This window comes from Rhinolophus sinicus, linkage group LG12 (genome assembly GCF_036562045.2).
Source record: "Rhinolophus sinicus isolate RSC01 linkage group LG12, ASM3656204v1, whole genome shotgun sequence".
Lineage (NCBI taxonomy): Eukaryota > Metazoa > Chordata > Mammalia > Chiroptera > Rhinolophidae > Rhinolophus > Rhinolophus sinicus.
This window is the reverse complement of record NC_133761.1, coordinates 55397975-55411165: the sequence shown is the minus strand read 5'-3', so window position 1 is coordinate 55411165 and position 13191 is coordinate 55397975. Positions and strand designations below refer to the sequence as shown.

General features: G+C 47.4%; 1 protein-coding gene across 3 annotated transcripts in view; it reads left to right on the top strand.

Moving 5' to 3' along the window:
- The window catches only part of CNIH3 (cornichon family AMPA receptor auxiliary protein 3), a 166757-nt gene that overhangs the window by 107129 nt on the left and 46437 nt on the right, over window positions 1-13191 (top strand). For all 3 annotated transcript variants that reach the window (XM_074316949.1, XM_074316950.1, XM_074316951.1), the window contains one exon: window positions 10811-10879. In XM_074316949.1, coding sequence (XP_074173050.1) covers window positions 10811-10879 — 69 coding nt within the window. The remainder of the gene's footprint in view (window positions 1-10810; window positions 10880-13191) is intronic.

Sequence of the window (13191 nt, the reverse complement as noted above, 5' to 3'; positions counted from 1 at the left end):
ACCACTGTCCCCTTCCTTATTCAGGGTCACCAGGGTCAGTGGCCCGATGTACGCCTGTCATATATTTCTTCATGTCACGTAATCATATTCAAACAAATACTTTTGTAGGGCATGTCTTGGTGTTGGTTGTAAATTGTTCCGTGTCTTGCTTTTCTCACTGAGTAACAGCTCAGAGAAGTCTCTAAGTTACCTGGTGCGGCTCTAACGGGGCTGTCCTGTGCCCCGGCCTGGGCGGCCTGGGCGTGTCACTGCCTACTCAGTCATTCACTGTGCTTGGGTTCTTGCCGCTGGGAGCAGTGCTTCCACTTCTGTGCTTGCCTAGTGCTGCCTTTATTTCCAGGAGCTCCATCCCCGAAGGGGGATTGCTGGGTGGAGGGTATGCATATTTCCATTAGTAATAGGGATTATCAGATCGCTTTCCAAAGGCTGTATCAGTTCACATTTTCACCAGTGGGTGGGTGCGGGTTCCTTTTTCTGTTTCCCTGACAGCAACTTATCATTATTATTATTATTTATTTTTTAGTCTGATAGGTTTGAAATGCTATCTCACTATTACCTTCATGTGTACCACCCCCCCCCACCCCACCCCCCGGCCTATCAGTGAGGATGAGAAACTTTCATAATGTGATTGACATGGTGGATATTCTTGCAAAGCACGGGTGTTGGCCTGGAGGTTTGCCCTGTAATGTCTGGGTTTGGGGGAGACCTTTCTTCTCTGTGGGCTGCCTAAGGCCAGAGAGCGGACCAGATGGGAGCCAACAGACCTTGTCTGTACTGAAGCACATAAGCAGGGGAGGTGGGGGTAACTTGAACATGCCCCGACTGGGCCTGGACACGGGGTGGCAGGAAACCATCTGGCTCCAGTCTCTGAGGGGCTGCTGGGTGTCTGTGCACAAGAGCCAACAGGTTGATGAGTTTATCAGGTGAGACCCAGCAGTTATGTTGCCCTTACAGGAGGCAGGTCCTACCCTGGGCAGGGTGGCTGAGGAAGGAGCCTGGCTGTACAAACCACAGCAACACAGAAGGAGCAGGAAAGACAGCAGAGACACCCCACAGGGGTTCTTTGGACTTCCAGAAACCAAAGCCACAGAAGCAAAATAAATCCGGGTCGCACCAGCGGTTGGGGCTTGGGATGCTCCTGGGCTTCCCATCCCTGGTGAGGAGGGCACAGGGCATGTGGGCATCTGTTCTGCACCTCAGCCCACTGGGCAGGGCGTCGGCAGCTCTAGCTGAAAGGACAAAGAGGGTGGAAATGGCAGAAGCATTACTCACCAGGAATTTCCTTACTCGCTAATGGTGAGGACCAACTGACCAGCCCAGTTCTGATAGCGAGAATACATTTTTGATTAGGTTACATTTTCCTTCTAAATCATTTTTTGGCTAATCGTGTTTCAAACTGGGGGGACCTCATCCTTAAAAACACCTGCAGTTTATTAGACATTTCATCCACACTTCCTTAAATGGTTTTTTTCCTTAAATAGTGGGTCTGCGTTCCTCAGGCCAGTATTTTACATGACGAGCAGTTGAGTTTCAGGTATAATATTTCTACATTTTTATCGATTGCTTTTACATGCTTCTCATGAACGCATCTGTTAAAGAAAATATAAGACGGTTTATAATCTTTCTTGCTTTCACTCTGTGAGTGGCAAAGCTGTACGAACTCAGTATAAACTCTCAGTGATTGTCACTCCTTCACACTTCTGCAAGTAAGTAGGAACGTGAGAGCTCTACAGGGTCAGACACCTATTGTAAACAAAGTAAAGCTGCTGTGTTCTAGCCCTTCTTTCTTCTTTAACCCAAGCTAAAGATTTGAAGTTGCTTTTGGGTAATCTAGGTGCATGCCTCAGGCCTTCTCTTGTGTTTGTTTGTTTTGAATAAAGAGGATCTTCTATATGCTGATGATACAGTTTTAATTTTTTTCCTTTGGTCATAAATTAGGAATGGCCTCCATAGACATTTATTTTAGCCATTGTCTGAAACCTAGTTCTAAAACCAGAATCAGCAGTTGTCTTGCAGACTTTAATTGGTTATACCCCATGACTGCATAGGGCAGATCACGTCCGTTTGTTTCTTAGGGACACACTTTGCAAATAATGCAGCCTGGAGAATTCATTAGGAAGCTGTTGTTCAAAGCCAGATATTCCACAGCAGCATTGCTGAGATTTAAAAAACAAGCAAACAAACAAAAACACCCTTTGTTGAGCGACTAGCGCAACTAGAGCAACTAGTAACCAGCAGTACTTGCTTTGATAGTTTTCCAGATCAAAATAATTTCCTTCTCTCCAGTGCAGAATGTTGAGGACTTCATCCATCATCCATTCACGTGCTGGAATGTCTCCAGAGTATATTTTTTTCTTTAATTTTTAGGAAAGGCAACATGGCCTAACCTTCAGGTCTCTTGCAGGCTCCTGTGACACTTAGGGTCCCAGTAGGAGAGAGAGGGCGCATTGAAAGGGGGTGATTGAGGAGAGTTTCATGAAAGGCCTCTTTACAGAGGGGCAGGATTAAGAAACCAGTAGAGATGGGAAAGCATCAGGTCTAGCAGACGGGGAAGCTGTTATTATCCCAGGTCTGAAGGGGTGAGGGGAGGAAGCAGTTCCCAGAAAGCTGTAGGGGTGGGTGTGTCTCCTGATGGGAGCTGTGGCCTCAGGTAGAGGAGCAGAGACCTGCCAAGCCGCTGTCCAGCAGGAAAGGAACCGGGAACCTGTACCCTGCCAGGACCCTGTGGTCTTCTGCTGGTGCCTCCTATAGGCCTATCATCATGGGGCATAAACAATTAAAGTCTGCAAGACATCTGCTGACTCTGGTTTTAGAACTAGGTTTCAGACAATGGCTAAAATAAATGTCTGAGGAAGGCCAGAGGGTGCATTCATTAGAGATCAGTCCCCCAGGGCTGAGAGCAGGGTGGGGAAGGGTGAGCAGAGACCCGAAGGGGTCCATGGAGACTTTTCAGTACATCTCAGCTTTGGGCGGGAGGAAAGTGGGCACCCAGGCAGGAGGGAGAAGCCAGGTTAGATTCCTCAACTTGCGCAAGTCATTGTCAGAGTTCCTGTTGGCACGTGGGACCTCCAAGCTGTCGTGAGCCATTGCTGATGACCCGTGGTCCTGGAGAAGCTCACGTCCACTTCCCTGTTCTTCGGCTGTTCAGGTCCCAGCGTGGGAGATAGATCAGTGGCAGACGATTTGAAGCACATTCAAAATCAGGACCGTATTGTCTTGTCTTGCCTCCCCCAGAAAATGTTTTTACTGGGTCATGCTTTTGTGTGAGTTCTCAGCAATTACTGAGGGATGCTGCAATAAAAACCCAACGCCTATTGCTGGATCTGCTGTGTTGTTTGTGTGCGTGCTCCACCGTTGTTAAAATATGTGCAGTAAATGGTTTTTAGATGTGAGTGTTGGGGATAGTTTGTTTCCCCTGAAGAACTAGTCTGCTTTTTCTTTATGGACATTGAGAACTATGTAACTGATTTCTTTTCCACTTTTGCTTCTGGGCATCTTAGCTGCAAAATTTCAAGCCAACTAATTTGGATCTTTGAGCCCTATGAGGTGTGTGTGTGTGTGTGTGTGTGTGTGTGTGTGTGTGTGTTTCCCCCTCTAAACTTTTACATTTTACTTAGGTTTGAAATTTTTTCTGAATCTAATTTTTATTCTTAATTATTTTTCACTATTTTATATAATGTACATAATTATATATGTCATTATATAATTATATATATTTATATATGTAATACACATTTATACAATTATATAATTGTATAATTTTCACTAATTTATGTAATTATATTTTATATAATACCACCTGAAATAATTTTTTCTATAAGGTAGAGCATTCGTACACATTCCTGAATATGGGTAAATTCAGTTGCTTAATTACTGGATCTGGAGGAGATTGACCTGGATGGAAGCTCTGCCTCCTGGGACCTGCTGCATGATGGGTGGACGTGTGACTGCCCTCAGGGAACGGCCCCCTTGCATGCTGGCTTGCCCCAGGGCTCCATCTTTGGTGCAGAGGCACACACATTCCCACCTAGCGAGGCAGTGTGGGGTAGGAGAGGGACATCCCCCACTTTGTCTGTAAGAACTGGGTGGGTGGGTGTGATCAAATACTATTTCGAGAAAAAAGTATTTCGAGAAGTTTAAAATATTTCATATTTATTCATGCACTCATTTCCATTTATTACAAACACTAAGCCAAGAATAAGAATATGGTGAACTCATTCATTCATTCTTTCAATAGATATTTATTGAGCAACTGCTGTGTGACTGGCTCTGATCCAAGTGCTGGAGATGCAGCAGTGACCAAAGCGAAGTGTCTCCTCTTAGAGCATTGCATCCTGTAATCCCTGAGGCACTCATAACCTCGTGGGATTCTTTGTGTCTCAGGGGCAAGGAAGGACTTAGATAAAAACTTCAAAAAGTGTAAAACGTAAGGCAAAAATTGCTTGATTTCTATTCAATGAAGGATACCAGAGATGGAGTTAATTAACAGCTAACAGATGAGAGAAGATATTCAATATGTCTCAAATGGAAAGAACTCATATCTACCACATACCAGCAACAAGCACAAATCAAAAGGAAAAAAGGCAGTGATCTCATAGAAAAATAGACAAGCAGCTAAACAGGCAATTTACAAAAATGAGCACCCAAATGACTAACCATTATATGAAGAGAAGCTCTAACTGGGGAAAGACAAGTTAAAACAACAAAAAGATCACTTAAAACCTATTAGACTGTAAACACTAGAAGCTAGGTGCTGTCAAGTGTTGGCAGGGAAATGGGATGCAGTCAGGGAGTGCTTAGTTCAATTTAAAAATCCCCATAAACCGCATGATCCAGCAGTTTCATTCTTAGGTATAAATCTCAAAGAAATTGGCACACTGATCTCTAAGAGAACACGCATGGGGGTCTTGCAGCATTATTTGGGGTGCAAGATCAAATCCATCTCTATCTCATTGGATAGACAAGACGTAGTAGCTGTACCCATGGACTCCTGCAGCTACACTGCTGAATGCAAAAGGTTAGCAAGAGATACGAGGTAGGTAAATGAAAAATATGTGTACGCGAACATGCATACTTTGCAAGAACACAGCAAAGAGAAAGGTACACATTAAACATACACCAATAATTGTCTAGGATGGAGGGAAAGGACTAAAGGGATAAAAGGAAATTGATGAAAGAAAAAATAAAAGAGGGCCTCGCTGAGGTCAGTGATGATAATGTGTCGTGAGCCAATGAGTAGAGTTAATGTATCATCTGCCCCTTGGGATCTCAAAACCAACACAGAGCAAACCACCACCACCGACTTTTAAAATTTTAAGTTCTGTGAGTCCTGCCTCCCTTTATCCACATCCTACCTTCAATTTGTTTGAAGAATTTACATTTACACTCAGAGCAATCAATGTCTTGCTTAATAGGCTGCAACTCCCAGTTGCTTTTTTCAGAGTTCACGCACGAGAATGGTGTTGAAGAAAAAACTGTTCTAACCCTTGTCAAAGTGATAAGGAACACTTTATTCAAGGCTATTGCAATAGGGGAGAGAGAGCAGGCTCCATTCTGGATACAACAAGGACAAATGGGGATTTATAGCCAAGAAGCAGGGCGAAGGGGTTGGTGGATGGAAACTTACTCTGAGGAGCCTTCCAGGGTAAGGGGAATTCTTCCGAAACTGACTTGGTAGGATTCTTGCTGGAGGCGGGCCAGGGTGATCAGATATCAAGGGTGGGGGTTCTTCCTGTACCAACATAGCAGGATTCTGGCAAAACGAGGCTCTGCAAGGATGGACACAGTGCCCCAGGTTGAAGCCTAGTTAAGAAGAGGGCTCAGAAGGCCTGAGTGAAGTTTGGTCAAGGAGACAGCCTTTGTCGTCGGCCAAGCCAGTGCCTCGCCTGCTTTTTGTAGCGTCTCCTCCAGCTCTAACCACAGTGCCTGGCAAATGGCACATTTTTAAGAATGAATAATGATGGTTCTTCATGGAAGATACTTTGGGGTGTGGGAGCCTCCTAGATGCATGTCCATACTCGCTCTTGGGTGTGCACCCCCCAGAGCGTGGGCCAAGCTGGCCAAGGGGTGCTGCAGGACTGGGAGTCGGAGGAGGCACTTGCTGACCCAAAGGAGCAGAGGACACTGGGACCAGAAGGAGGAACGATTCCAAGAGCCCTGTGGGAGGCTGGAGGCCCAGACTGCAGAGCGTCCAGAGCCGGAAATTGTTCCTGAAGTCTCCCATTTGAGGAGCAAGCTCAAGCTGGGTGGGAGGCAGGTAGGGATAGGCAGGCAGAGCGGGCTCTGAGGTTCCCGACTTGCATGACGGGGTGGCCATGTGCTGGCTGGGGACTGGGGACTGAGGGGAGCGGGGGGCTGTGGCCCGACTGAGTGGGACCAGGAGGGCCCCTGAATGCTGCCAGCCACCACCCCCCTCCCTTCCCTCCTTCACTGCTTGTGTTCTTCGGAGTGGCCGCCTCCCGGCTGCAAGTCAGCAGAGTGTGTGGGCCTGCTCATTGCCCTCTCCTCTCTGGATGTTACTCGAACCAGGATGGCTGCTGGCTGGCGCCAGGGAGGCCCTGCGGAGTGCCAGCGGAGCACGTCGCTGGGCCTGCCCCCTCTCCCTCTCTTGGCCTCAGTCCCAGAAGTGTATGGCTCTGGGGCATCTTTGTTTTCTGTTAACTAGGTGGGAACCAGGGAAGCAATGTCAGAACCAGCTGTGTCTGCAGATTCTGGCAGAGACAACGGCCCATAATCTGTGCCCCGTGTTCCCTAATTTGTACTTATCATTCAGGTCTAGGGGTTGGTCCAGGGGCTGCTGATGCCTCCCCTCCCAGCTCACCGGCTGATCCCAGGCTCCTTCCCAGCATCCATTGCTCCATCTCCCACCCGTGACAGAACAACCGTTAACTTTCACATAAATTTGCGTCGTCAGGGCGGTACTACCCTTGGCTCCTACTACTTTTCCCCTAAAAGTGCCAGGGTCCTCTTGGATTGTGTGACACTAGTGACTGTGCTTAAGGCCCAGGAGGGAGGCACATGAGGCCGGAGAGGTGAGGCCCAAACACCTTCCTGGCGGTAGTAACGACAGTAACAGATGGAACAATAGTTACTGTATTGTGACTTTCATTGTACCCAGTGGTTTATGTGCATCATTTCATTTAATCCTCACGGCAGTAAGATGAGAGGCCTTGTTTTGAATCCTGAAGTCATTTAAGAACATTTGGTCTCAGTTTCTTCATCTCTAAAATGGGGACAGTAACAGTACCTGCCTCATGGGGAGGCTGAAGGAATAAAGACTAAAAAGCATGCACAGCACGAAGCCCAGGGCCTGACATTGTGAGCATATGATAAATGGTGGCTGCTATTATAATCATCTTGATAAGAGCACTTGTCACATTGTAATGTAATGATCCGTTTACGTGCTCATCTCTCCCTCTGGGAGGACAGGAGCTGTATTTTGTTGATCTTGTCTCTGCAGGGCCCAGCCCAGTGACCGCGTGTAAAAAGATGCTCACTGACTGTTTGCCAAGTGAATGGATGGGTTAGTTAGCGAGTAGTTACCAGGTGGGCGTGGGGCTGCTGGAAGCCTCTGTGCTCACTGTGTGCACTGCCATCCCCATCATCAGAAAGCACCGTGAACGACCCACTGTCTCATGGCACTCACAGACATAAGCTAGGCTTGTGGGCCTTTCTTCCTTCACCCCTCCCTCCAGGCTGGGGGCTGAGGGGCCGCCCTGGTCACCTGCTCTCCTGCTCGCTCAGCAGCTCAAATCCACAGGCTCCTCCCCCTTCAGTCCAGACCCGCCTCCCAGCACTCATATAGGGACAGGACACAGGCCAGGACTGGGCGTGGGGACTCTGCAGGCATGTCTTCTGTCACAGCCACGGCCCGGGGGCTTGACTTTCCTCCATGGGCTCCCAGCCTCGTTGGGGAGCTCCAATCTGTTGCGGCAACAGTTAGGGTGTTCTGAAGCCACCCAGAGACTTACTTTCAGTTGACTGGATCAAAATATGGTGAATTGTCTTTATAACTGAATAAATAATAGGCCGAAGGATTGCTGATGTCATCCTCAGCAATGGGGAAGGGGGAGCCTCGGGCTCTGCCCTCAGTCCCAATCAGCTTGCATTTATATTGGGGTGACTGTGTCTGTGGTTACTGAGGACAGTATGTTCACTAGATTTGTAGTTGGGAGATGGCTCATATTTCAATAGATTGGACCAATGGACCAAACTGAATAGGGAGGAATTAAAGGGATAAAGGTCAGTTTCTGCTCGTAGGACCCCAAATCCAACAGTGCACGTGCAGAATGAGGTGGACTGAGTTTAACTGAAGCACATGAAAAACACCTAGTGCTTTTGGGCAATGCAAGGCCATTATGAAGCCAGGGACGTGATGTGGCTATAGAAAGCTAATGCTATCAGGTTATATTAACAGAGATACAGGTTATAGAACAGAGGAGGTGAGGGATACTTTTACTCTTCATGCCTACTGGCCTCACCTTGAATATGGTGTTTAGTTCTGACAGTCACATTTTAATACAGTACAGATATTTACAACCTATGGTGTCAGTGGAGGGCTATCAGGATGATGAGGGAACTCAGTGCCAGTTTATATAAATAAAGGTTGGAGAGATTTAGCTTGAAGAAGAGAGATTTGCTGGGTTCCCGGTAGCTGACAATCCTTAGAGGGGTTCCTTGTGGAAGAGTGACTTGACCTGTCCTACTGGCCTCTAAAGCAGTGCTGTACAATAGAATTTTCTGTGATGATGGAAATGTTTTATATCTATACTGATTAATAGCTATTAATACCAGACAGATGTGGTTTTTTGAGCAATTGAAATGTGGGAACTGATTTTTAATTGAATTTTAACTAATTAAAATGTAAATTTAAGTAGCCAAATGTAAGTAGCTGCCTTATTGGACAGTGCTGCTCTAGAGGGCAAGGAAAAGAATAGACCAGGGTTGGCAAACTGTTTCTGTAAAGGGCAAAATAGTGACTATTTTGGGCTTTGCAGGCCAGACGGCGTCTGTTGCAACTACTCAACTTAGCTCTTATAGTGTGAAAGGACACACGATGCATGACAGAATGCATGTGTCCGTGTTTCAGTAAAACTTTATGGAAGCTGAAATGTGAACATAACATAGTTTTACATGTCACACAATATTCTTCTTCTTTTGATTTCTTTCCGCAATTATTTTAAAAGCGTAAAAACCATTGTCAGCTCACAAGTTGTGCAAAAAGGGGTAACCGGCTGGCTTTGGACTGCGGGTTATAGCTTATTGACCCTGGCTTAGACCAGGTGGAAGCCCAGAGAGTCATGGCAGTTCAATGCAGGAAGACAATGATTCATTAGAAGTAGCCAGGAATGGACTGCGCATCCTCAGTAAATGATAAGTTTCTTGTTGCTAAAGGATTCAAATACAGGCTGGATAATTACCTGGCAATGGATGATATAGAAATGTGTTTACTTAATACAAGTTATACTAGCATTTTCTCCTAATTCTTCAGGAGTATTAAAAATCAGGATGATATGTGACTGCTTTAAAATTATACCTGCTTTGTAGAGGGAAGTAGGTTGTTTTCATTCACTTGGTGCTTTCAGCACCATGGTGCTGGAACAGCGACTCATGGGGGTGGTGTGCTGGCTTCATTGCTTTGACAATTCTGCCAAGTGTTCAGGGACCCGGGGATGTGCCTTCCTGAGGGAGCTGCCTATGTCCACTTATGTGCAGCCCAGGAGAGATATTGCTGAGAGGACACCCCACTGGCCAAACACTGCCTTGTTCTGCCAGAGTCCGCCTTCTGGGGACAGGTGGCTGGGGTTAGGAAGCTTCACCCCTCGCTTGTTCTTTACGTGGGTGTGCCATGTCTCATCTTGACGGGAGAAGCTCACCTCCAACATTCTCCCCTCTAGACAAATGGGGAAACCGTTGCTCTCTGGGGAGCTCTGAGTCTCTGTCCAGAATAAACTTGAGGACCCAAGTCCAACAGACTAAGCTGTGAGGCCCTGCCTGTCCAGGAATTGGTGGTCCAGCCTCTGGACAGCTAGAGATGGGGTTATGTCTATACTGTCAACTCTGTTTTCTTCTTTTTCTCTTCTGCCTTTTGCCTGACTTCTGTCCATTTGACTTCCAATTAGCATCTCCGCCAAAATAAACAAAAATAAAAACTCAACAGCTTCCTTCTGTAAGCAGAGAAGCTGAAAGTGCTGGTTTGAAGTTTTAAAAATGTTGTACCTTGCTCCAAACCCCAACAAACTGCCCTCACCTCAAGAGAGTTTTCTCTACATGTTTGTAAAGCACAGGAAGCTTAAAAAGCTTTATTTTGGGGATTTTTAAAATTGAGATATATTTTACATACAACATTGTATACGTTTTAGGTGATACATCTATATTACAATATGGTTGCCATTGTAGCATTAGCTGACCCCTCTACGTCATCCCATAATTATGTCTTCTAGTGTTGGGAACAATTAAGATCTAGTCTCTTAGTGAGTTTAATCTTGATAACACAATTTTGTCATCTAGACTCACTGTACTGTGTATTAGGTCCCGGGACTCGCTTATCTACTAGTCACAAGTATGAACCCTAAACAAGGTCTCTTCCATTTCCTGTTTGGGGGCGTTTTAAGCAAGCACAGGAGTAGACAGAAGGGTGCAATCAGCCCCAGTGCCCCTCACCAGCTTCGATGGCGACCAACCCTGGCCAGTCTCGTGTCCCTGGTACCCTCTTCCCGCCTTCTTTTGAAGCAAAGCTACAGGAAGCTTTAGACGCGGTATATTGACTCATCTTTGTAGTAACATCTCAATTCTGTGGATTCCGTTTCAGATAATTGCCTTCGATGAGTTACGGACGGATTTCAAGAGCCCCATAGATCAGTGCAACCCTGTTCATGCGGTGAGTAACGGGTGCTGGTGACGGGAAGGGTGGTGTCACCACAGGTTTCCCAGGGCTTGTGGGGGGTGGGGGAGGCGGGCGAGGAACCAGGATGAGGAAGGAACACCCTCGGCCCTGACTGTACCTCTGTGCCTGGCTCAGGTTGTCCAGGAGACTTCTCGTTCTTGAGGCCTGCTGAGGTCTCCCTGCAGGTCAGGTATGGCAGCCCCTAACCCAGGTGGAGAAGGCCTGCTGCGCTGTGGCTCTCAAGGCCTCGCATTAGTGGCTTTTGGTTACTCATCTTGGAAGCAGGAGGGCTCCACGCTGGCCCGCATGTTGGGCGGGATGTGGGAGTGTCATTAGTGCTTGACCTCGGGCTGCGCTTGGCCAGGTGTCTCAGGGGGAGACGTGCAGGGTGAGTAGATGCACAAAGCTGCTCACCCCATATCCACCATCCGGGAAGCATTCGTCTGGAGAGGCTCTGTGGGCCTGAGCTTAGCTCTCTTCCCACTGGGGCCCCTCATTCAGTGTGCTTGTCTGTCCGGGTTCAGCACGGAGAAGACCCCTGCCCCAGCATGTGTGGCTCCATCTTGCTCGTCCGGCCATGCATGCCCCTCCCTCTGCCCTGGATGGATATAGACAGAGGCCTGGATGCAGAGACAGGAGGAGGATGTGACTTCTGCTTCTCTGTTCAGTGCAGCCAGGACCCAGAGCCAGAGACCCTCCATGGGTGTGGCCAGAGTCTTTTCCAAACTCCTCCCAGACCAGCCCTGCTGGGCTCACAGGATAGAGCACACACAGTCCGTGGAGAATGTGTGTCTCCATCGAAACTCACTGGGCCTGTGTTTATTTAAAGTTCCTTCCAGGCCCTGGTTTCTGGTGCAGAGGCAAGTTTTTGTGTGAATAGCTCTGTTGATCTTTTCAGTCACAAGTTGTAGTGAGACCACCAGGAGTTACTAGTGTGATGCCATCTAAACCTGGAAGGCTATGGCAACGTTCTTTAGTGAGGGGACAAAGAGCTGTATTCTTAGCTGCAGGGAGGCAACAAAAGACCTGCGACCAGGCTGCCGTGTGCCCCTCTATAAAGTACAGGCTTATGATGGGGCTGCAACGTTTGTTCTTTCTGAGTTTTTACTATACGCTAGAAACTCGATATGCTACGTTACCTCTAACCGTCCCCAGGACTCTGCCAGGCAGGCATCGTTTACCGTCGGGCCCTCATCCAGGAGCACAGCTCCTGAGCAGTGAAGTCAGGACTGGAACCCAGTTCTGCTCATCTCCAACGCCCATGTTCTTACCACCTCCTCGATGCTGTCTCTTTAACAGACTTGATTTTATTAAAACTGAGGCCCCCTGGGCATCACATTCTTTGATTCTCTTGAAACAGAGACAAACCCTTTCAAAGTCAGAATTTTGTTACTTGAACAAATCCTTAAGTTCCACTTGAAACCTCACTACATTTTGTGAAGTGTATCATTATTAAAATGCATTTTGCTTTCATTGTAATGTGGCTCCTCCAGGCCTGAAAGGGTTGCAGCCCAGGTCTCATTTCTTTCTGGATGTTTCTGTGTTTGCCACCGACAGTACACAGCTGGCTTGCCCATACCCACTCGGTGTACAGAGCTGCTCGAGGCCGAGAGGGCGCTTCCGTTTTGGAATGCTGGGGAGAGTCAAGAGCCTGCTTTCCTTCCGCCCGGTTGTGAGGGCTCAAACTAGGAAGCGGCTCACCTAGAACAGCCAGGGCCTTCTTGTATGATCGCAGGCGACATGCTAGGGAGACATTTGTCCTGTCACTCAATGCCATCACGCAAATTCCACATCGGGTCATGGGTGATCGGAGGTGATGCCATGAGACATTTTCATGGAGCCCGTCACCCTCTCCCCAAGGCGAGTTTCTCAGTTCACACAGAACAAAGAGAATGACGCTCCCCTGGGAGCGTCTCTGCAAGGTCGGTGCCAGAACAGAGCCTGCACACAGTCGGCCCGCAGTAACTATTTGTTGATGAAAGAATGAATGAATGTTGAAGAGTGAAGCTGTACAGCATAGAAACTGGAGCTCAACTCCTTTTTCCTATTATTAAAGCTACACTTCTAATTAGTAATGAACTGATTAAACAGCCTGAGACCTGAAGGCCAGACCTCTCATGGACACACGGAGGCCACCAGGGAAGAGACTCTTGTCTGAGATAGAAAAATAAATGTATAAACCACAAATGGAGCAGCAATAGTCGCATTTCCCCAGGTCTTATCATGTTGTTCCCTGGCAGGGAGTGAAATGCTCTGGAAGCCTCATTTAATTCGTCTCCAAGCTCTTTAGGCCTCTGGAGGGCCCC